At 56.5% G+C, this 22,697-nt stretch overlaps 8 protein-coding genes across 8 annotated transcripts; 5 read left to right on the top strand and 3 right to left on the bottom strand.

Annotated features, from left to right (window-relative positions):
* Positions 1-137: 137 nt before the first annotated feature.
* Positions 138-2,369, bottom strand: B0T15DRAFT_426541 (S-adenosyl-L-methionine-dependent methyltransferase; the record flags this gene model as incomplete). Its single annotated transcript, XM_062865651.1, has 4 exons — positions 138-706; positions 794-1,059; positions 1,155-1,838; positions 1,871-2,369. 4 exons carry the CDS (start codon positions 2,367-2,369, stop codon positions 536-538), a joined length of 1,620 nt encoding a protein of 539 aa, XP_062726640.1. The 3' UTR covers positions 138-535.
* A 1,636-nt stretch (positions 2,370-4,005) lies between these two features.
* Positions 4,006-5,755, bottom strand: B0T15DRAFT_387562 (S-adenosyl-L-methionine-dependent methyltransferase; the record flags this gene model as incomplete). Its single annotated transcript, XM_062864391.1, has 5 exons — positions 4,006-4,468; positions 4,565-4,660; positions 4,805-4,907; positions 4,970-5,100; positions 5,157-5,755. The coding sequence occupies 5 exons, from the start codon at positions 5,753-5,755 to the stop codon at positions 4,006-4,008; spliced, it is 1,392 nt and encodes a 463-aa protein (XP_062726639.1).
* Positions 5,756-6,963: 1,208 nt separating this feature from the next.
* On the top strand, positions 6,964-8,905 carry B0T15DRAFT_408164 (PCI domain-containing protein). Its single transcript, XM_062865335.1, has 3 exons — positions 6,964-7,172; positions 7,225-7,998; positions 8,065-8,905. The coding sequence occupies exons 1-3, from the start codon at positions 7,089-7,091 to the stop codon at positions 8,680-8,682; spliced, it is 1,476 nt and encodes a 491-aa protein (XP_062726638.1). The 5' UTR covers positions 6,964-7,088; the 3' UTR covers positions 8,683-8,905.
* A 1-nt stretch (position 8,906) lies between these two features.
* Positions 8,907-12,579, bottom strand: B0T15DRAFT_519688 (fibronectin-binding protein A N-terminus-domain-containing protein). Its single transcript, XM_062868447.1, has 2 exons — positions 12,408-12,579; positions 8,907-12,342 (listed from the first exon to the last, which is right to left on the bottom strand). Exons 1-2 carry the CDS (start codon positions 12,438-12,440, stop codon positions 9,118-9,120), a joined length of 3,258 nt encoding a protein of 1,085 aa, XP_062726637.1. The 5' UTR covers positions 12,441-12,579; the 3' UTR covers positions 8,907-9,117.
* Positions 12,580-13,521: 942 nt separating this feature from the next.
* Positions 13,522-14,504, top strand: B0T15DRAFT_507481 (uncharacterized protein; the record flags this gene model as incomplete). The annotated part of the gene is made up of 2 exons (XM_062867652.1): positions 13,522-13,557; positions 13,620-14,504. 2 exons carry the CDS (start codon positions 13,522-13,524, stop codon positions 14,502-14,504), a joined length of 921 nt encoding a protein of 306 aa, XP_062726636.1.
* Positions 14,505-15,838: 1,334 nt separating this feature from the next.
* Positions 15,839-18,195, top strand: B0T15DRAFT_482047 (uncharacterized protein; the record flags this gene model as incomplete). The annotated part of the gene is made up of 5 exons (XM_062866070.1): positions 15,839-15,909; positions 15,992-15,995; positions 16,538-16,833; positions 17,120-17,511; positions 17,594-18,195. 5 exons carry the CDS (start codon positions 15,839-15,841, stop codon positions 18,193-18,195), a joined length of 1,365 nt encoding a protein of 454 aa, XP_062726635.1.
* Positions 18,196-19,166: 971 nt separating this feature from the next.
* B0T15DRAFT_519680 (peptidase C1B, bleomycin hydrolase) lies at positions 19,167-19,598 on the top strand. The gene has a single exon (XM_062868446.1). The coding sequence runs from the start codon at positions 19,357-19,359 to the stop codon at positions 19,534-19,536; it is 180 nt and encodes a 59-aa protein (XP_062726634.1). The 5' UTR covers positions 19,167-19,356; the 3' UTR covers positions 19,537-19,598.
* Position 19,599: 1 nt separating this feature from the next.
* B0T15DRAFT_519677 (peptidase C1-like family-domain-containing protein) lies at positions 19,600-20,638 on the top strand. The gene has a single exon (XM_062868445.1). The coding sequence runs from the start codon at positions 19,661-19,663 to the stop codon at positions 20,189-20,191; it is 531 nt and encodes a 176-aa protein (XP_062726633.1). The 5' UTR covers positions 19,600-19,660; the 3' UTR covers positions 20,192-20,638.
* The last annotated feature ends 2,059 nt before the right edge of the window (positions 20,639-22,697 follow it).

Here is a 22,697-nt window from a genome sequence, read left to right as displayed (position 1 = left end):
TTGTTCGATTTGTTTGGGTAAGACCCGAAGACGGGTGTGGTCAATGGGGGAGACGAGAGTTATGCCTGAAATGTCACGACAGTCTTCTTCACACATCACTGACGCTGACGGCGGTGGATCTGAAAGTCATTCGGATCAACCGGAGAAGCCACTGACAAGGGACCACATGACAGAGGCCATAGTGCACTTCATCATGGCCACCAGTGCCTCCTGGCCCCGTTTGTGATCTGGTTTTGGTCAGAGCTGCTTGGCCATTGATAACTGTTGCTATCCGATAGAGGTTCTTGCCAGCACTCCCGTTGAGACTAGGGGTTATATAACAGTAGTGCTCGGAATATGATATGATCGAAATGAAGTATCATGACTATTAGTCATATTCATCAAGTATGCAGGTATGTCTGTATGTACCAACTGACAATAAGGTACGAAGTCGATGCCGCCGTATTTGTTACATACCAAGTACAAAAGCAAGGGTATCGAAATTGTGAAAAACGAAGAAGCCAACGTCCATCACACCACAACTCGAACACCGCGCCTACTTCGCTTCGTCGCTCGTGGGCTCCCCCAAGGTAGCGGGCTTCACCTCGGTTGCGTCGGGCTCGGCGACCGCCGGTGCGGCAGCACCCTCGTCCGCTTTCCCGACCTTCTCAGGTTCCCAAACAGCCTCGACGATGCTCATCCGGCAACCCTTGGGTCTCCGGACACCCTATCGAATTTCCCCCCTCAGTCAGCACCTCTCTTCCCAGCTTCTTTTCGCCCCCCTTCCCCTTGTAGAGAAAATAAATAAACATACCTTGAAAACAAACCGCTCATCGGCGGCGGCAAACAACGCCCGGAATTCAGCCTCGGTACGCTCCTGGGCGTTCAGCAGGGCAAGCATGACCACGTCCATGCGCCGCATGACCCGCTCGTCCCAGGGGTTCTCTTGCCCCGGCTCGCGGAGGCAGTGGTCGTTGATGATGATGCGGGCGCCAGGCTTCAGGGCAGGGATCAGGTTCTTGAGAATACGGATCGCGTAGGGGTTTGAGTAGTTGTGGATGACCCAGCGGAAGAAGTAGACTTTTGCGCCCCCCCGCCCACCCAAGCGTGGTTAGTGGTTGGAATTCCTCTGCCCGTGGTAGTAGTGAGAGTGGGGGTAGTGGGAAAAGGCTTACCGTCTGCGCCCTTGGTGACCTGCTCGGTAAAGAAGTCGTGCGCGAGCAGGGTGATGCGTTCGGCGACCTGCGGGTCCGGGCTGATGGGCTTCGGCGCGCTGTCGACCGTCTTCTGGAGATCCTGCACGACAAACTTCATGTTCTTGTAGCGGCTGGCCAGGTCGACACACATGAAGCCGTGCGAGCCGCCGATGTCGACGAAGGTGCCGCCGGCCGCGTCGATGTCGCTGAAGTCGTAGCCGCCCTTCTCGACGTCGACAAAGTACGAGGGCTCGTACCCTTCGCCGCCCGTCAGGCTGGCCATGGCCCGGCCCATGCGCCGGGCTCGTTCCGGGTCCTTGCCAAAGGTGGCGAACATGGGCTCCTTGTCGACAGTGTCGAAGGCGAACTGGAAGCCGGCGCGAGTGAGCGACGTTGCTTCCGGATGCGCCTCGAGGGCCTGCAAGACGTGGCCCGAGGCGCGGAGAATGTCCTCGCCGTTGAAGCCAACCCAGGCATTCATGTCTTCGTCTTCGGCCAGGACCCGGGAGGCCGCCGTGTGGGCAATCACGCCCGGGCTGGGTTCTCGGAAGATGCCGTTGGTCATGGCCATGCGGAGGAGGCGGGCGAGGTTGATGGGATCCAGCGTGGTCTTGGTCTGCAGCTCGGCGAGGGTGACTGTCGAATCGACGGGGACCAGTTTCGCTGTCATGAGTGCATTAGAAAACGTGTTGCACACAACAAGTGAGATACGGGGGCGCCCGAAGACTTGCCGAGTCCATAGTGGTTGACCGCAGTAAGCGCCAGGACATCCAGAAACTCCCAGACACCCCACCTCACAGACTCGCGAGGACCGTGAGCTAGCCTGCCCAGCTCCTTGGTCGCATAGATGATCTCCTGCCTGCTCCGCTGGATGTCCTCCGGCAGGCGGGGGAAGTCGGCAGGGGCGTCAACGTCAAAACTGGGCATCGGCAGGTCGTTGGCCTTCATGTACGCCTCGAGCTTCTCCGTCTCGGCAGTGATGCTTCGGGCCAGGGCCACCATCCGAGACGTCGACTGCTGTGACGCTGTCTCGGGTTTGGAGGCCTGCGCCGCCGCCCCGTTTTCCTCGGCGTCCTTGTGACGGAGCGAGGCAGAGAGAGCAGAGAAGGAGCGCCGGTTCTGCTTCTTGGTCTCCGCATCGGCGCTCGACGGGGAGTTGGAGTGGAAGAACGAGCTCAACCTGAGTTTCCCCATCTTGCCTGCGTTCTCTGAGAAGACCGAGCTCAGCTGGAGGGGGGAAAAGTGCGTGGTCAGCTCGCGGCTCGCAGGCAGAGAGCCGGGGGTAAGACGCTACAAAGAGGAGGAACAGGAGCAAGATGTGGGTGTACGTCTCGCTAGCTACAGCTGGCACAGTTCCTTGCTCTGATGTGCTCTGTCTGTACAGAGAGGCCTTTAACTGACGATGGAATATTCTACCCGGTTGGCCGGTGCTAATGGCGTGCTACTTCCCATGTGTACTAATTAGTCCCCCCCCGTCCCATCCATCCAAATACCTGGGGCACCGGCATGCAAGGCTTACTAGGTCCGTGGGTTAAAGGTTGCACGACAGTGATTGTGTCGATCTCGGCAAACAGGGAGCGGATGAAGTCGGTCGAACCGCACGGCCGGGTAAGTTATCCTGCGTGCAGCCGGGATCAACGTGGGGCAGATGGGAGAGCAAGAGGGAAAAATCCAGGTAAGTTATCGCGGCTCAATGATCAAATCCACGGGTTCGCTTGGGGGAAGAGAGGGATGGCTGGTCACGACAGATGGAGCGATTCCCAGCCCTACGTGGGAGCAAAGCTGTGTTCTGTCTTATTATTTCGTGTAGATGGCGAACTCCTGAAGAGCCGGGTGATCCCAGGATCGACTTGGCGAACAGGAGGAGCCCGAAGCGGCATGGACCCGTCCTTGGGATCCGTGGCATGCTCCATCATCCCATGTCGGTTAACTTAACCAGCTGGGGTAGGCTAATGCAGAAGCGATGCAGCGCTATATGGCTAGCGCTCATTAATTGGTGAAGCTGCAGCTGCAAGGCGAATGGCACCGCGTGCGATGACCCTTTCAACCTGGGCTTCGGGTCTGTGTGGGTCACGGTTGCTCGACGGAATCAAACGTCGAATCCACAGTCCGAGATGAGTTGCCCGTCGATGCTATTCACAAATATACACCGCATCCCGTTAAAGGGAGTACCTAGACGAGCCAGGTACGGATATGCGACCGTTCGAAGCGTGGAGATGCCTCGGCAGAAACTCAAAATGCCTGGATCCAATCGCGGTATGTTTTAGCGGGAGCGGCTTGGCAGGGGTGACCGGTGGGGTGGGTACGGAAGGTGGCCCTTTGGGTGGCTCCGGTTCGGGAGCCATGCCAAGAGAAGCAAAGCTGCCAGTAAGGACTGGACAGTGTACTGTGTAATAAGTTACAAGGAAAATGTAGCGCAGCCACCAGCGAACGGGAAAACGGGCATGCTTCCAAGTTGCCGCCATTATTAGGGAATCTGCTCCTGCTGCGAGTGTAGCTGCTGAGCAGATTTCATGGAAGTCCCAGGTAGAGCCGAGAGACGTGCGGGATCTCGCCAAAAGTGCAATGTGCCATGCAAGATCATCACAGTGACACCTGGATGCCATTGGCTACGCAACGCACCGGCGTGGACCTGTGGCTGAGGATTATAACCGTACCAACCGGTTCGTAATTGGGAGAAACACGGGCAAATAGGTAACTCAGAAACCTGAAGTTTCTGATGGCCCAATGCTAGGCGTAGCCTTTTATCAAGTTGTTGCCCAAATCTCAAATGTTAACAGCGGTGGTATCATGACTACTACCTACCCAAACCGAAAGCCCCAGCCCGTCCTCAAAAACCCACCGGCTTCTGTCCGTAAATGATATGCAGCGGCATGTAGGCGAGCACCGAGTTATCGAAATACGCCTTCCTGACATCCACCAAGAACAGCTCGACCTGCTCTCTCGTCCAGCCGCAACCCCTCGTCATGGGACCCAGTGCGATGGCCTGGATGCCGTCGATCAAAATGGTCCGCCAGTACAGGCCAACCGTCTTCAGCACCTTGTTCTTGGGCCAGGTGCCGATGGGAATGTGCAGCACGCGCTCCGTGACGTTGACGAAGCCGCAGTCGCGCATCATGTCGGCGAGCCGGCCGTTGGCGACGGCGTGGAAGGTGACGCCCAGGTTGGACAGCCCTTCGTTGATCAGCGACCAGTACTGCGCCACCGGGTGGTCCGGCGCCATCGTCTTGTTGGCCGAGATGGGGAAGTGGTAGACTTCTTGCAGCTCGAACCAGCCGCCAGGGCGGAGGTGTCTGCCCGAGTAGATCAGGTGTTTGTTAGTAGGGAGTGGTCGGAGGGAAAAGCGGTGGGGGGAGGAGGGGAGGGGACAGGGGAGGGAACATGTTTACTCTAGTGCTCGTCGGATTAGTTTTGGCCAGTCCTTTATGGCCATGACGGTGTGGCGAGAATGGACGTAATCGAAGTAGTTGCGTGGGTGCAGCCAACTTGAAATTGAAGTCAGAGTCAGGGCTAGTTGCAGGTGATTTATGGGCAGGGGAAGGAACACAGCGGTCTCCCAAAAACGTACGGGCTCCTGCTACGCGTCAGTGTCTGGTACCTAACATGCACAGCTTCCAAGGTCCACGTACTCTATGTCATCCACCATGAAGCGCACATTTGGCGGCACCCACTCGGGCTGGATGGGGCTCAAGTCGACTCCGAGGATATTCGCATTCGGGAACAGATCGCCCACTTCACACGGACGGTCAGCAAAGTCAGCATCACCACTGCATTTGACGACCAGTTGGACGCACTCTCAATGGCCCAGATACCGGTTCCCGTCCCAATATCCAGAATCTCGTGAGGTTGTTCCCCAATGGGCGCAAAGTAGAGCTGGCCGCACAGCAACTTGACCATAGAGTGCTTCATATCTTCGCGCTGTTGCCTGTCCACCCGATTTAGTGACGGTGCAGCAGCCCTGAAGGCGCGAGGAGCACCTACTCGACGTCGTCATTCGGAAAGCTGTATCGCCCCTCGCGGAAGCGGTGGTAGCGGCGCCCATTCTCATAGATGTAGTCGCGCACGCTCTCGGCAAGCGATGTCGAGGCCGTGGTGTTGGTGTCGGTTCCATACCCGTCATCCGTGCCCAGATCGTCACTGTCGACGACGATGCTGCCCTCCTCCGCCTGTTCTGCGGCGGCCTGCTCTTCCAGCGCATCCTGGTCCGTCTCGTCCTCCACTTCGTCCGTGGGCCCGGTCAGCGACTGCGGGGCGGGGTGTGGCCCAGAGAATACATAAGGAGGCGTGATACTGCCGCTCGGTCCCGTCGACAGGCTTGGCTTGGATTCTGAGGGCGGGTAGGACTCGGACAAGGGCGGTTCGGGATTGGAGACGGAAGAGGAACTGGCGTTGGCCGAAACAGACGAGCCACCAGTCTCAGTGATGTGGGAACCAACGATATCTCCCGAGGGTTCTGTGGCTGAAGGAGTCGCTGGTGCCGAAGCATCTGTAACATCTGTCTCCGCACGGCTTCGTTTCTTAGACCTAGTCTCAGCGTCGGACACAGTTGACCCTCCCGCCACGTCCTGTGTTTGTGCCATGACGAGCCTGGCCGAGTCTGAGTGCAGCGCCCAGCTGAGAAAAGCAGATGCCCCAGCCGAGGGAAAACCGCTTACTATGTAAACGCCCAAGTGCAGAACCGGAATGCTCGAGTTCGTATGTACTTATGTAGGTGTACCTGCAGCTAGCGGCTCACAGCAGATGCGCTTAGCGGGTCAACACAGTGAAGGCGAGCTGAGTCGTCTCAGAGTCCTTTGCGAGATACCGAGGCAAAAAACAGTCTTCGTGGTGTCTGAATGCGGCGATGGGGTTGGTGGATGATTGCCGCAGCTTGCACAATGCAGTGGTAGTTGAATCAGATCCGGCTTGGAAGCACACTGTTATGGGGTGGTGTGATTGCTTCACCTGGGCCCTCCTCCGATCTATAAGTTACATAGTACGAAGTACATACCGATCAATGGAGCGCAACGGAACGGAACGGGCACTCCAGCGAGTGTGTGTGGGACATGACGTGCGCAGGTGGACGCTTCTCATCAAAACAGGCCCAGTCAAGAAGCGCTCTCGACCTTCAAGTGGGGGAATGAATTGAAGCTTGTTCACAGCTCTTCCAGGGGGTGCCCCTCTTCGAGTGGGAGGCAGGGTTGCATGCTGCCCAGTCACGCTCGCAAACCTGCACGCTGACAAGGGTTGAGGTTGCCCTTCCTTTTTCTTTTTGTTTCAATAGTTGGCGGGTAAGAGTGTCCCTGATGAGCCGCAGCGAACTCTCTTGATAGGATGACTTGTCTAGCCACAGTACAGTTCTGCGCACGAATTGTATGCCATTTGGGGTGCTAGTCTAAAGATGGACGTTGCCATATGTATTCCGTAACAGGTAGAGACCAGCATTAGCCGCGCCGCTGGTATAATTGGAGTCATACGTCTCGCTGACCTTCGCCCAGCGCACTGTTCATTGCTGTAGGAGGATGTTATCCGGGGTATGTTCCTGGTGAGGAGATATGATCAAGTTCCAAGGTTATTACATACTAGCGTACCTAAGATAACTCAGGCAACTTTTCAAGAGGCTGTTACTAACCATGTACGGATTACGGATACGCTGCTGTGTCTTCACTTGTCTTGATGGAGCTCAGTGGGGCCACTAGCCACAATTCCCAAGCAAGTGGCTGGAATTGAGCTTCTCAGCCTTGTGCAGAACTGCAGGCAGGACCAAACTGACGTGCGCTGTGGCTTGGCTTAGCTGTGTTGCTCCAACAGCCAGCACCAACATTGACGGTCTCAACCTTCGAGCCTGTACTTCATCGCGAGTCCAACCGTCCACCCCAGGTCCGAAAAGAAAATAATATCACCCGATACCAATCAGATCAGCGACCTCTCGCGATGGCGGACGCGGCGTTCAAGCCCGAGCGGGACTACTCGAAGGAGGCAGATAAGCAAATCCCCGAGGCCGAGCAACTCGCAAAGGTTCGGCATGTTTCTCATTTCTCGCGGAGCATCAGCTCTGACAGACAGACAGACAGACATCAATGCTGCAATCGAGAAACTCGCGGTTCTCGAGAAGCAGGCGCGCCAGGCGTCCGACCTCGCAACCACATCACGAGTGCTCATCAGCATCGTCACCATCTGCAAAAACGCCGGCGACTGGAGCCTTCTCAACGACCAGACCCTCGTGCTCTCCAAGAAACATGGCCAGCTCAAGCAGGCCATCACCAAGATGGTCCAGATCATCATGGGGTTCCTCGACCAGACACCTAACATGGAGACTAAGCTGTCCGTGATTGAGACCCTCCGCACGGTCACCGAGGGCAAGATCTTTGTCGAGGTCGAGCGGGCGCGGGTGACCAAGATCCTCTCCGACATCAAGAAGCAAAAAGGCGACCTCAGAGGTGCCACCGACACCCTTTGCGAGCTCCAGGTCGAGACATTCGGGTCGATGGACCGGCGCGAGAAGGTCGAGTTCATCCTGGCGCAGGTGGAGCTCTGCATCGAGATTGGCGACTGGACACAGGCCGCCATCCTCAGCCGCAAGATCAGCACGAGGTACCTGGCCCGGAGACCCAAGAAGACACCGGAGCAGCTCGAAAAGGAAAAGAAGGAGCGGGAGAAGAAGGCAAAGCTGGAGGAGGAGGAGGCCAAGGAAGAGGACGACGTCACAGACCTCAAGTTGCGCTACTACAGGCAGCAGATCCAGCTGGCTCAGCACGATGCCAAGTACCTCGATGTTTGCAAGCACTACAGACAAGTAATGGACACTGAGAGCGTGGAGGAAGATCCAGAGAAGCTGCGCTTCGTATGCATTCCCCGGCCCCGCGAGTGGTGAGCGAGGTACTGACCCCCCCCCCCCCCCCCCCAATAGGTGCTGCAGAGGATCATCTACTTCATCATCCTCGCGCCGCATGACAATGAGCAGCATGATCTGCTGCACAGAATCCACAAGGACGCGCGAAATTCCATGATACCGGAAGACGCCGAGCTCCTAAAGCTGTTTACGGTCCACGAGCTCATGCGCTGGCCCGAGGTTGCTCGGGTCTTCGGCCCCCACCTGCTGAGCACCGACGTCTTCGATTCGGCCCCCGGCCAGTCGGCTGACGAGAAGGCCTTCGAGCGGTGGCAGGACCTGCGCAAGCGTGTCATTGAGCACAACGTTCGCGTTGTGGCAAAGTACTACACGCGCATCCAGATGGGCCGTCTCACCCAGCTGCTCGACCTGACCGAGGAAGAGACAGAGAAGTACATCAGCGAGCTGGTGACGGCCAAAACGGTCTACGCCAAGATTGACCGGCCGGCTCGCATCGTCAGCTTCGCCAAGCCGCGCGATGCCGATGACATCCTCAACGAGTGGAGCTTCAATATGAAGAGCCTGTTGGGTCTACTAGAGAGGATCGACCATCTCATCACCAAGGAGGAAATGATGGCCAGGATTCAGCCCGGCGTCAAGTCCAAGAAGGGCAAAGAGGCCAAGCGGGCGCGCTGAACTGGCCCGCCGATTCGGCTGCCTCCCAAGGCCGGGGACGGCAGCGTTCCCGGCGCGCGGGGGCCTCCCCTGGTCTGGTTGCAGTAATACGGTCACGTGAACGACTGTACGAATAGACACGATTGGGAACATCGGTGGGCTGAGTCAACCTTGATCGGACATTGACCAGCTAGTGAATACTAGTACAATCAGTCCCGGATATACAGCAGTTAACCCTGGACCCAACCCCCTGCATGCACAGGCTGTGATACATAACGTTACCTTACATATTGTGCTCTTTGGTCGCCTGCAAGTAAATTGCAGACTTCAGGCTCTACGAAATGAAGGCGCTGGGGGGTACTTGCGCAGCCGCCTCACTCGCCCCCGGAGAGCACAGCATATCGTGTGTACCTATACAGCAGTGATGGATCTGTTTCCCAAGGATGCCCGGGTCGATCATCTCTTTTTCCCTCCCTTCCCCTTCCCGCCCTTTTGCCCACCACCTGCACCACCGCCTCCCCTCTTCCCGCCTCCCTTCCCTCCCGATCCACCCCCACTAGCCGAACCCCCGGACATCATAACCGTTACCTTCCCAACCGGCACCACGTTGAAGGCTTCCTCAACCTTCAGCCCCTTGATGAGTTCTATTTCCCGCGGCCACATCTTCTCCACGTCTTCCGCCCGCTCGTCCAGCACCCCTTTCTTCCCGGCCGCCATCTTCCACCTCTCCACGATCTCCTTCACCGCCTTCCCTTTCTTCACCTGTCCCGGCTGTAGCTTGGCCTTGTACTTGACCTTTGCAAGCGCATTCCACGGCGCGCAGACCGGCACCACCTCGAGTATCTCATCGCCCGGCAGCGGTGTCCCGACCAGCGCATCAAGCGGGCCCAGCTCCATCGCCTCGGCGTCGTCGAGAACCTCGACGCCCTCCTCGAGCATGAGCCGGCGCAGTTCCTCGTGCTCGGCAATCTGCTTCTTGGCGCGCTCCTGTGCTTGGCGGCGCCGCTCGCGGGCGGCTGCGGCCTCGGCCTCGCGCTGCGCTTTGGCGGCGGCTTCGGCTTCGGCTTTCTGCCTGGCTGCTGTGACGCCGAGGAGTTCTTCCATGAGCGCGCGGTCTTCTTCATCCTGATATTTGTATTTGGTGGCCATCTTTTTGGCTTTGCCGCGCTGGCCGCGCTTGAGCGGGTGTTTCTTCTGAGACTCCCAGGTGGCCGATCGCGTTTCCGGGCGCGTGGACGGTGTTGCGGCGTTAGGCGATGGGCCGGATGTTTCGTTTGCCCCGGGTTCCGCTTCCGGTTTCGGTTCGATGTCGTCTTCGGCGTCGTGTTCGGCAGCAGTGCGCTTGAGCTCTTCCTCTTGCTCAGCCGGCGCAGGGGTGCCTTCGGTGATTCCGACAGCCGCTAATTCTTCCGACGGTGGCTCAGGCCCCTCCTCCTCCTCTAGTAACTCATCAAGGGCCTCCCCACGATCCGCTGAATTTGGCTGCAGGGGGTTCACCCTTTTCTCATCATCCTCGTCTTCTTTGTCGCTGCTCTCGGGGGAGGCGTGCCTTTCCGACGCTATAGTGTCCTCTACCTCCGCGGCAGTGGTCACTGAAGCCGCGCCAGTAGTATTGATGTCCGCAGTGTCGTACAGCCTATGCTTGACGTGTCTGGCTTTGCTCTCTTCGGAGATCTTGAACATCAAACCGAAGCCAAGCATCAGCAGCGCCGGTGGCAGCGGATTACGCTTTCCTCGGACCATAAATGAGCCCACCGGGAGGTACTCCCCAGCCGGAGCCGCCTTTGAAACCTGGTCAGCGTTCACCCACCACGCACCCATCGCTGCCTTGGAGTCCCATGCGTTCGAGCAGCACACCGACAGATTCCCGGCTTGCGCGAGTGTCGACGGCGGAATGGGCGCATCAGGCGTCTTGGGATTATTTTTTATGATCACAGTCGGGGCACCGTGCATGTCTGCATGAACGTAGACGTCGCCTTTTCTCAGATACCGCTTATAAAGAATCTCGTTCTGCTGAGCATCTCGGCCGCCAAGCACAAGATAACCGTCGGACGAGATGAACCATAGAAACTTTTCGAACCACATCTGCTTTCTGACGGGCTGCAGCAACGGCCTCTCCTGCTTCAACCCTTTCTTGAGGTCCTCCGTAATCTTCTGTTCGGCATTCTTGAGAGCAATCTCGGTCTGTTGAACGGTCTTCTGTTGCTTGTCGGCAGCTGTGCGCTTCTGTTCGTAGTACTGCCGGGCATTGTTCCAAGGGCTGAGCTTGATGTTGATGTCGATGGCCAGTCGCTTGTCCGGTCCCTTCGCTTTATCCACCGGAGCGTCGTCAGCGGTTTCTTCGTCGGTGTCGTAGTCAAAGTCGGCCTTTTCCTCTGCCTCGGGTTCCTCCTCTTCTTCGCCGAGCAGGAGCGTAACGATGCTTTCGTGGAGCCTCATTGGAAGTTTGATGATCTCAGCAACAGGGTTGTGCTGCCTCTGCTCCCGCTCCACAAGCTTGTTAATATCGACCCAGTCCATGCCCTGCTGAAGCAGGCCGTTAATGGCGTCCATGGCTTCCTGTACCCGTTCCACATTCGCCTCGATTGCTGCTGCCTTGCGGAGATTCAGTATCTGGGCCTCCTGGAGCCCCTCGATCCGCTGCGCCTGGTCCTGGCGAGCCGCCTCTAGTTTCCTCTTGGCCGTGGCTTCGCGTTCCTGCAGCCGCGACTCGAGCTTCTGGCCCTCGAGAGAGGAGAAGAACTCGTCAACTGTCTTGTTAAAGCCATCAAAGGACAATACCTGATAGGTCGGGTCGCTCTCGAACTGCTTGGGCAGGAAGGGCTGGAAGTCCTCATAAAGCAGGTTTCGTGCTCTGTCCTTTCGGTTCTCGTCGCCATCCGGAGTGTTATCCGCAGTGTCATTCGCAGCGCGGGGAGTGGGCTTCGCAATAATATAGCCTTTTGCGACGGGTGAACTAGTGACTCCGTCCAAAACAGATCTCGCCTGCTCTAGCGCCTGGAACAGAGCGTCGAGCAGGGATTCATTTTCCAGAATGTCAGCGAGTTTCGCGGCAGAATCAAAGCTTGTAAGGCAGACAACATGATCGACAAGAACAGGCGGTAGTTCGGTTATTGTTGTGGCAAGTCCCCGTCTCAAATCGTCCGACCCTTTCTTGCTTTTCTTTCCCGGCGCTCGTTCTGATGCCGTCTTGAGAGCTTCCACAAGACGCTCCTTCGTCAGGGGCGGGACGCCCCCAAAGTTCTGTCTGTTTTCCAGCGTATAAGACAGACCGACCCGTTGGGGCTCCTGGCCTTCTCCCTCGGGAACATTTCGCAACAGCGCGAGGATCTTGAGATCGGCGTCTGTCAGGATGATATTGCCGCTGGCGAAGAACTCGAGGTATAGGCGGTATGTTCCATCGCTGAACTGAAACTCGATGATGCGGTCGGTGCCGATTTGCGAGACGCCAGTGACGCGACGGGTCTTAAGAAACTTGCGCAGGCGCGAGACAAACTGACTCGGGGCTGGGGCGGCAGCACGGGTAAAATCGGTCAAGTGACAACGGAAGCCGGACTCGATAAGGAGCTGTTGTTTGCTATTTGACTTCGCAAATTTCAGGAGGAGTATCTTGGAGTTGAGGTCGTAGATATTCGCCAGGCGCAAGGACACAAGTGCTTCAGAAAGCTCATGCGCAATCACCTGGGGCACAGAAACAATTGGCTCGATTAGTCCCGTCGCTCTCCGCGGGTCGTGGACACGCATACCTTCACATCTAGGGATGAGAACCTCTGCTTCATCTCGGGCACTCAATTACCAAGGTACCTACACTAAGGTACTCAGAGAGGAAATGGCACAAATGACTGGAAACTTGGGACGTTCGCAAGTGGTTCTCGGCGGGGTAGCTTAGGACTTGACGTCGGCGATCCAGAAAGGGCAAGTGGGGTTCCCTGCTTGCTTGTCAACTTCAGAGGACTTCTGATCACTCTTGAGTCCGACTGGTTGTCGCCGACAGAATGTGACCTGCACATCGCGCAAAAGAGTAACGTTAAGAACTACTACTACCTACATGTAAGTTATCATATGGATCGGTAATAATCAACAGGAACCACTGGCATTTTGGACACAGTACGAAGTACACCCTACAGGACAACCGCTGAATGATTGTTGGCGCGGAACTTGCGACAGGGGTTCTGCTATCAACTCCGAAGCAGCACTCCTAAACTACGAAAGGAGCTGATTCAACGCAAAAACATAGAGCGTCTTGCAATAAGCTGACAGGCTGAGTTCATCGGCACGTTTTTTCTGTAGAGAAATTGGCCGTTTTGAAGTTGAGATTGAGAGTTGGGTTAGACCCTGGTCTTCAAGTTAGGCGCTAACGAACATTTAGGGGTTGGACTGTATACTACTAGTGAGTAGGCTACCTACTCGCTCAGGTCAGTCGTATTAGTAATGACGGGTCGATGTTCAAGCCGAGAGGCCTACCACTTGCTACAGATCGATATGGATTATGAATCTTGAGCCCCAGTCGCGAATCTCTATTCGTGGGGTGTAGGATTCACTCCACTGCATGAGGCATTGAGTGCGCATCTCACGCGATGTTGATCAGGATCGAAGAACCTGCGGGAATTGGATTTGCCCAGGTTGACTTTGGTTGCATTGTCTACAACCACGACAGCACAATGATGATCGCGGGTGAAAACGATCCCGCTCATGATAACGAGAACAGCAACATATAAACAGTCCAAACCTTCATCATGGGCGACGAGCTCACAGTCAAGCAGGCTCGACAGCTCCCGGCCACGGAAACTCCAACAGCACCTCGAAACGAAGCGCCCCTCAGTCAGATCCGGCTGATCTGAGACTCTTTCCATGAGAAAGATGGCCCAACGGTTTCCTTCAGTCGCAGTTATCGGGGTGAGTTCCACTTCTTCCAACGCCAAAATTGATCTAGGGCTGCAGCTAACAGATGTTGAAAGGCGACCGGGAACATAGGTGGCCCCATTCTCAGAGCAATCCAGGAGGCCCAGCCACCGTTCCAGTCCATCACGGTCCTTACCCGGTCGGCGAACCCCGGAGGCGCCTTTGGCCCCAATGTCCACGTCGAAGTCGTCGACTACTCGTCCCGCGACTCCATCGTCGCTGCCTTAAAAGGGGTTGACGCCGTCGTTTCCGCCGTCGCGCAGCAGTCCGTCGAGAGTCAGAAGACCGTCATCGACGCTGCCGTTGAAGCGGGCGTCAAGTTCTTCATCCCCTCCGAATTTGGTCTGGCAAACACGCACCCTCTCCTGCAGCGGGACTTCCCCGACTACCGGGACAAGACGGAAATCCAGGAGCATCTCGAAGAGTACCGGCAGCAGGGCAAAATCGATTATGCCCTTATGTTCGTAGGCTTGTGGCTCGATTGGGGCATCGATGGCTTTGTGCTGGACCTGAAGGCCAAAAGGGTGGCGCTATGGGATGGTGGCGAGCGCCCCATATCCATGACTACCTTGCCCAGCATCGGCAATGCAGTCGTCGGTGTCCTGGAGGGCAGAGTCAACGGGAAGAGAGAAGTTAGGGTGAAGGACATCAACATCAGCCAGAAGCGTCTTTACGAGCTGGCCACCGAAGTGGTTGGCAAGGACGGCTGGGATGTGAAGGCGATTGATACCGCCGAGGCCAAAGCGCGCGCAAGCGAGAAGCTTAGCCAGGGCACGGCTGGTCTCCACGACATGTATGCCTTCGTGTGCCGCGCCTGCACGGCTCCCGAGTACGGCCAGCCGTGGAAGCCTGACGAGGACGACAGCGAGAGCGTTGGCCTCAGGGCCTGGACAGAGGATGACGTGAGGGATCTCATTCGCAAGGTTGCGGGCTCAGAGTGACCACCTGGTGTGCAGATAGATCAGGGGGGAATAAAATAGGTCTAACCCAGATGCTTATGGTTGTGATTGATCTGTCATGCTCAGTGACTACTGTCGCATGTCTCTTCGTCCGTCCAGGCTTTCCGGCTCCGGCTCCGGCGCCTGGGCTGGTGATTTACCTCCAACTCACTCGAAGCATAGGAGCGCGTCCGTCCCGGCTAGTGATAAGTACATGGTTGTGTCACTTAACCCAGCGTTATATGTTTCGACAACAGAACAGTTGGGCTGTCGGTTTACACCAGATCACTAGAACTCCCCATTCGTGCTGAATCTATACCAAGTACCCTCAGGAGATGGTGTAGTGTGTAATCCGTACCTATATGTGTAGTCTCTGAAGCAACTGGAACCTGTGAAGCGTGTGTGGGGCAAGGGCAAGTTGACAGCAAGAGGTGCTCAAGGTGAAAAACGACCATTGAATACCTACCTACGCATTTGGCAAAACGTCGAAGAGCCTTGCTTTTATCTCGATGGCAAGCAGCGATTGAGATGAACCAGACGAGGGGAAGGTCGCCATCGAGTCTTCAGAACATGAATTCTCGACAGCCGATTGCAAGACTTTGCATGTGAACGACAGGCTGTGGAGAATCGGCGGACAGTCTGCCTGTTCGGACATCAGCGAAGGCTCAGTCAGCGGGAGGTCAAACAGAGTTGCCATGACAACAGGCAATTATGGGTGGAGAAGCCGAAAGCACCTCGGCAGCTTGCGCGCGTGAAGGCCCGCTACCGTGGTATCGAGGTGCTTCAACAATCAGCCGGAAACACGGCGAAAGTGCGAGTTAGGGAATTTTCGGCCGTTTTTGACAGCCATTCTGGTTTCTTGGAGGCTGGTTGACAAGCGCTCAGAACTCGGCTCCGGTCAGAGCTTATGCGGCCTCACTCACCTCCCACTTGAGGCTTGCAGATGTGCCGAGCAGAACAACCCAATCGCAGGTGCCCACGCAAAATTTCAGCCCCGGCGGAAGACGGGAGGCTGGGAGATAGGTACGTCCAAAACCGTGGTCGATGGCCAATTGGGGTCCGAGCCACTGCTGATCGACCTCCCCAGTCTGCCCAGCTTCTCTCTTGCTGCAGCAGGGGTTTGATCGACCATCCCAACCACCTATCGATCGACCGAGCGTAACCTGCAGACGTGTGCTGCAGGAGGTCGGTTCCGTCTCCCGCGCGTTTGAGGGAAAATACGAGGAGCTTCACTGCCTTTTCTCAATCCGACCTGGAAGCTTGCCAATTGCGATATCCACCAAAGCCCGCCAGCCATTTCAACACTCCTCGTTGTGAACAAATCCTCGAAGCCGATCATGTCACCTCCGCACTCAAGGAGGCTGGAGAAGCGGGCCTCGCCGGCGCCGCGGCACACCCTGGCAACAGAGTGGATGAGTTTTTCAGCTCGCAACGGGACAGCTGCTAGCTCGAAGTGGCTGGACACGACCCCAGCCGACAGATCATAACAGGGAGGTTGGGAAGTCCCCACGCGGACCAAGCAATCAGGGGGCGCCTTATGGGTCCGGGCTAGACCGCTTTGGGCCCCAATAAACATGCCCCACACGATGTAAACAAGCGCTTTCTGGAGCTCCTGTCTGTCCGTCGCCAATTGACCCCGGCAACGACGGGCACACGACGAATCAGACGGCCTCATTGGGTCTCGTCACACCTGCCACTCTCTTTCGCGGTTCCGGGCCAACCAGCAGCAGGTCCGCAAACGCTCCGTCGGATGCGTATTTGAAGCGGCCTCGCCGTGACAACTCGGTCGTGATCTTCTTCTCCTCATCCTGCACCGCAATCCGCTGTCCACTCACAGACGCCCACAAAGCCTCGACCCCATATTCTTTCCCTCGTTGGAATTCGATTGAAAAAGAAGACGGGTCCATCCACAGACCGCCTTCTCATCTTTTCTTTCGACTTCTTTCTAGGAAAAGAAGCAAGAGGGATCTTCTTGTCCACCTTTCGTCTCAACGTCGGAAGGTCGAAAAGAAGACTGCCTCTTCGCGCCGTAAAAGGTCGTCAATCTGGACTTTGAAGCCCGTGTCCCGGTCCCTTTCAGCGTCTTCCCGTCTTCATACAGGGAGGCCGAGACCGCCACTCAGACCCGCATCCACGAAGAGGTTGAGATCAAGCTCCCCGAGCACGCCGGACGGGAAGGTCAACACTCTTCTTTCCAAGCGCAAGCACATCTTCCTCCTCGCGAAGAGGGTCGCTTCAGAGAAGAAGAGGTCCGCATCACTCGTGAAGAGGGACACAACCGCCGTCCCGGCACCCACGAAGAGTTCGTCGTCGTCCGAGAGGAGCACCGCAGGTGAGTTGGGGCAATTGAGCTCGTCTGTTTTGTTTTTGTTTTGTTCTTGTTCTTGATTGATCTTGTTCCTATCTGCCCCGCTTTCGTTGCTTTTTCCTCCAACCCCGGCCCAGCGCCGGGTCCCCCGGGTCCCCCTGCACCCCTGCTTAGCGCCTACACTAGGTCAGGCGGTCTGGAGCTTGGGTCGGTGGTTGACCAAGCGACGGATGCAAAGAAAAACACGGCCTCGCACACAAGAAAGCCGAGTTTTTCTTTCTCTCACTAACCTCTCTTCCTCCTTCATCAGACCCAAGTCGACCTACTCCGAGTCTCGCTTCGAGGTCGATACCCGCAGCAATCCCGGCACTGCCATTGACGTTGCTGAGAGCGAGTATCGTTCCCGTTTCCAACCCAACTACCGCAAGGAGTTCTCCGTCGCCGGCACCACCGTCGACCTCCCTCCCCGGCTTCCTACCTTCAAGAAGGCCAAGACCGTTGTCGACGTGACCACCGTTGACCCCCCTGCCCGCCTTCCTACCTACAAGAAGGCACACACTGTTGTCGACGCGTACACGCTCGACCCCCCCAAGCCTCGCTCTACCTACCACGAGGAGGTAGACATCGTTGAAGAGATCGTTGAGCCTGCCTCTGACCCTTCGGAAGGCCGCAAATCCAAGATGGGCTACTACGAGGACGACGGTAAGCACGCTGCCCCTCTCTTATCCTCCTGTCTTGGGCCCCAGTGTCGGCCACACACAAGTGTGCTCACACGACAGCTCAGGCCACCACCACCACCACCATCACTCCCTGCGTCACGGGTTGCACAAGTTGGCTGACCGCGTTTTGCATCCTGAAGGCCACGACCGCGTTGAGGTCGCCGAGGTCCGCGAGGTCCGCCGCGGCGGCTCGCGTACTGCGTCGCCGGACAACGAGAGGCCGCCTAACACGGTGTCGATCCCGTGCCACCACATCCGCCTGGGCGACATTCTCATCCTCCAGGGCCGTCCATGCCAGGTCATCCGCATCTCAACCTCGTCTGCAACCGGCCAGCACCGCTACCTTGGTGTCGACCTCTTCACCAAGCAGCTCCATGAGGAGTCGTCGTTCGTCTCCAACCCGGCCCCCAGCGTGGTCGTCCAGACCATGCTTGGCCCTGTCTTCAAGCAGTACCGCGTCCTGGACATGCAGGATGGCCACATCGTCGCCATGACCGAGACCGGCGACGTCAAGCAGAACCTGCCCGTCATTGACCAGAGCAACCTCTGGGGCCGTCTCCAGAAGGCGTTCGAGTCTGGCCGTGGCAGCGTCCGCGTGCTGGTCGTCTCCGACCACGGCCGCGAGATGGCTGTCGACATGAAGGTCGTCCACGGCTCGCGCCTCTAAGTGGACGGACTGCCTTCAAGGACGCTGTCGTGCGCCTGTAATAGATCCAAAATCAGTACATCTGGGTATGGCTTGTATGTCGTATGACGATTGGACAAAGTTCGTCTTGGGTAGGCGCACTGCGTCGGGTAAACGGAACCCATTTTCTCGAGGGATATGAAGGGGGCTCATGTTAGGTAGTTCATGTGTATATGATGACTGTAATGGATGGATGTTTATGGCTACCTATTCGCATGGCATTATCTGATGTGAGGTGTACAATTCTGCTCCATCATCTCGATGTGTGACATAAGGTATCTCGAGTCCCCCTCAGTCCCTATCAGGGATGGTCGTGCTAGGCCCCCGGGTGGGTTGCACGATGAGGGGTCGCGTGCGCACCCTGATGACCCGAGATAAGCCTCCCGGTCTCCGAGCACCTGCTATTCTTGGAAAGCCCCAACCTCCTTCTCACTTCCCTCTGGACTCGAACCTTGATAGCCAACTTAACCTCGCACAGGTTGCCGGCTGTCTCCCTCGACTTGAGGTTACTACTTACCTACTTTGGAGTAAGAATTGACTCTGATGTGGGTGTGCGCACGAAGCTCGTCACCGTGAACTTCATCAAGACAACCACAACTCTCAAGCTTGCAAGACGAGCTCCATAAACTCGGCAACAATGGGTTCTAACCAGTCTACCCCGTCCGCCAATCCGACGGCACATGAGAAGGCCGCATTGGAGCGGTTCCGCACCTTGCAGCTCGAGAACAACAAGGAAGGCCTGGAGAATGGTTATGTGTATATCGACAATGAGAAGGCCACTGGGAATGGTCGAGACGTCCTCCGTTCGCGCGAACCGGAGACGGTCCCTGTTGCGCGGATGGCCGAGTGGCAGGATGCTTTGCTCAGGGATTCCCAAGAACAGGTGAACACGCTACCTATCTATAAGTCTTCAAACTGTGGAATGTAGACCTAACTAGCACATGCTGATCTCGGAACAGACTGGCCATCTCGGCACTAAGTTCGGCCAACCCCAGGGCTGTGCTGACGTCGCCGGCCGCCAAGATTGCCGAGCAGCAGGTGTTCAACATCAAGATCCCCTTCGAGGGCGGCCCGATCACGAACCAGAGGCAGAGTGGCCGCTGCTGACTGTTCGCTAGCACCAACGTGTTCCGGGTGGCACTGATGCAGAAATACGGGCTCGAGTCGTTCGAGCTCTCGCAGTCGTATCTCTTCTACTGGGACAAGTTGGAGAAGAACAACTGGTTCCTGGAGCAGATCATCTCGACGGCGGACATGGATATTGACTCACGGCTTGTGCAGACGCTGTTGCGTGAGCCGCTGAGCGATGGCGGTCAGGTATGACTTGAATGACTGACTCCCCTGTCCCGGTGTTAAGAAACCAAAAAAAAAAAAAAAAAAAAAAAAAAAAAAAAAAAAAAAAAAAAAAAGACAAGAAGCTCTGGACTGACATGGCGCGCAGTGGGACATGGTCTACAACCTGGTGGCCAAATACGGCCTCATCCCGCAGTCCCTCTACCCTGACAGCTTCTCTGCAACGGCCAGCAGCACTCTCAACAGCATCATCTTCACCAAGCTCCGCGAAGACGCCCTCGTGCTGCGCAACCTACTCTCCAGCCCCTCCACCTCGGCCACCGCAGTCTCCAACGCCAAAGCCGAGATGCTCCGCGAGATCCACACCATCCTCACTCTCACACTCGGGCCACCACCGTCCCCTTCCGAGCCGTTCAACTGGGACTTCACAGACACGTCCGGCAAGGCCCGCACCGTGCGCACCACCCCACAGCGATTCGCGCAGGACATCTGGTCGCCCAACTTCCGCATCACGTCCGCCGCGGCCGGCCAGGGCGGCTGGTTCGGCATGGGCGATTCGTGGATGGATGAGTTTGTCTATCAGGCGGTGGTCGACCCGAGCGTGTTGCGCGAGGAAGTGAAGAAGGTGTTGGATGGCGAGCCTGTTGTGTTGCCGCTGTGGGATCCCATGGGGAGTCTGGCGTAGTAGGGGGATACCCTGGGGGGGATGCTGTTTCAATCGTCTTTGGCGCCGGTTTACATACCTAATACTACTAGTACTCAATTCTACATGAGAAGTCTCTAGCGATCTCCTGACAAGCGAAGCAGGAGACATGCGACTGGGTACCTTACTCTACCTTACCTATCTTGGAAATCAGGTACCTTTTGGTCTTCTTCCCCTATGTTAGCTTGGAACACCCTACTGAAGGCACTCCGTTATGCCGCTCGCCGCTCGGACAAAGGCAAGTTGCCTAGGAACATACCTATGCATCAATGAGCTAGAGATTTTAAATCCGTAGACGCAGGACCCCCAAACAAACCAACAGATAGCCAATATCTTCCCAGCCTCGATACCTCTCGAGACCACCATCCGTATCAACCAGGAAGGCAGTGCACAAAAAAGGGGAACCCGCCCTGTTCTGATGTTGATCCCGTGTTGCAGAGGCATCACTAACTGATACCTACTAGGGCCTAGGCCATTGATGAGCTCTCCCCCGAAGTATTACGGCTCTGAAGTGATGCCCGCGTCCATGTCCGGTGTATAGGTACCCACTCGGTTGGCTCTCCGTCATCCTTTGACAGTGTTGCGGCATCCAGGCATCTCGGAGCGACAACAACGGCGTGCCCGGGTTGGTGGGGATGTTCACATATTATTTAGGTAAGGGCCGGGTACTACGGTACTGTACTGTCCTCGTACAAAACAGAATTTGGACCGGCCCAGACGACGTGACCATGGCACGGCGTGGTGTGGCGTGGACCGTTATGTGTTCAAGGTTCCCACGGCGCCGGGTATGGACATTGATTGCATCTGTTGTAGAACTTTCTGTCGGGCTGCTCTACTTCAAGTCTTGCCACTCTGGCTTACCTAGTAGCGGGGCAACAGACGGAGGGAGATCAAGAGGTGCGTGTGTGTGTGTGTGTCTGTGTGTCATGGCAGACGCCGGGTCTGTGTTGCAGGTCTTGCTTCGTATCTACTAGTACCTAGTGTAAATCTTTCCATCCATGCCCGAGCTACAACGAGTGGAGGCGGTTATTAAGGAAGAGGTTATCAGATAGGGGGGAGGGTGGCAGAGGCGATCCTCGTGTGGCAAGTCTGCAGCCTTGCGTAATGGTGACGACGTGGAAGATTACCTGACTTTTGAAGGTGCACACAGTCAGGAGGCAGGCGGACGATATCTCTCAAAACCGAATCTTTGTTCTATTCGTGCTTCAGTGTTGTGTATCATGGCACGACAGGTCCAACCCGAAGAGGCGGCTGCTGCTGCACTACCTAGCTCCCGGTCAAGCGACGGGAGTTCTGCTAACCAACCGCGCACCAGCCATTCTACATCCATGATGTCCCTTTCCGCCAGGCGGAAGAGCCGCCAAGGTCAATAGGCCTTTGAAACGGACTCCGGAACCTAGCCGGAGGACTGAGAGGGTGTGGTGATGTGACAGTTCCTCTTCGAACCCGCGCTACCCTTGAGTTCGAAGCCAATCGGACTCCGAGGGCTCACCTTCTATCCGCAACAAGAATACCTAGAGAGACGGGAGCGGCCACTCAGAGGAAAGCAGGGAACTAGCTTCGTGTGGGTTGGGTGTCCGGCCATCGGTGCCCAATCCCACAATCGGCTGCCGTCTGCTACCCTACTTGCCGCGACTTACGTACTATACATAGGTAGGACCGACGGAGATAGCCTCTTCTGGAAAACTCAAAACAATGAGTGGGATCACAAGACCATCAGTCAACCAGTGGTAGGTAGCATGGTTCGCTGCCGTAGCTTCAGGGAGGGAAAGGTAAGCGCGCGCGCGAAGATCGTGGGAGTGGCGCTTCTGCTGATCAATCACCGCGTTGATAGTGTAGAATGTTTGTTTGCCACTCGGCCTTTGCCGACGGAGGAAAATGAAGCCTTTCCTTGGATATCCCGACAACATACCGTAGCGCCCAGCCTTCTTCGCGATCCCAGGCCCGGGAGCCAGTGAAGCCGGGCGTGATATACTGCGTAGTACGGTGTAAGTGATCACCGATCGGTCCCGGGCCACTTGCAAATCATCGGACCCCTACCTACTAGTAGTCAGTGCTAGTCCCCTACGCCATGTTCTGCATGAATCCGACGATCTTGAGCTCAGAATAAACGACGGACATACTGTATATGTATGTATGCACTTGTAGGAGAAGGCGTGATGTATTCGCCTCTTGCTGCTTCGCCATCTCTCGGCTCGTCGGACAGCGCTACAATCGAATGTTCGATAGACCTCCACCATTGACAAGTTCGTCGTTGAAGTTGGTCCGCAGGGCTGAGCCAAACGTCAAGTCACCGATCCCAATTGGGCACCGTTTGCGGTGGCGACGGACGTCATCCTTCACCTTGGCATTGCAGTGCAACTATACTCCGGCGTATTCTACACTATACAGTAACTGGACAACCTCGTGTCCAAACCGGCTGCGCCGGCTCAGGCAACCCCATGGGCACTGCCGTCCGAAGCACGAGGGTCTCGGTCGCGAAGTTGCG

This window comes from Chaetomium strumarium (assembly GCF_033439665.1).
Source record: "Chaetomium strumarium strain CBS 333.67 chromosome Unknown B0T15scaffold_1, whole genome shotgun sequence".
Taxonomy (NCBI): Eukaryota; Fungi; Ascomycota; class Sordariomycetes; order Sordariales; family Chaetomiaceae; genus Chaetomium; species Chaetomium strumarium.
The sequence above is the reverse complement of the archived record's forward strand: the minus strand, read 5'-3'. Positions and strand labels throughout refer to the sequence as shown.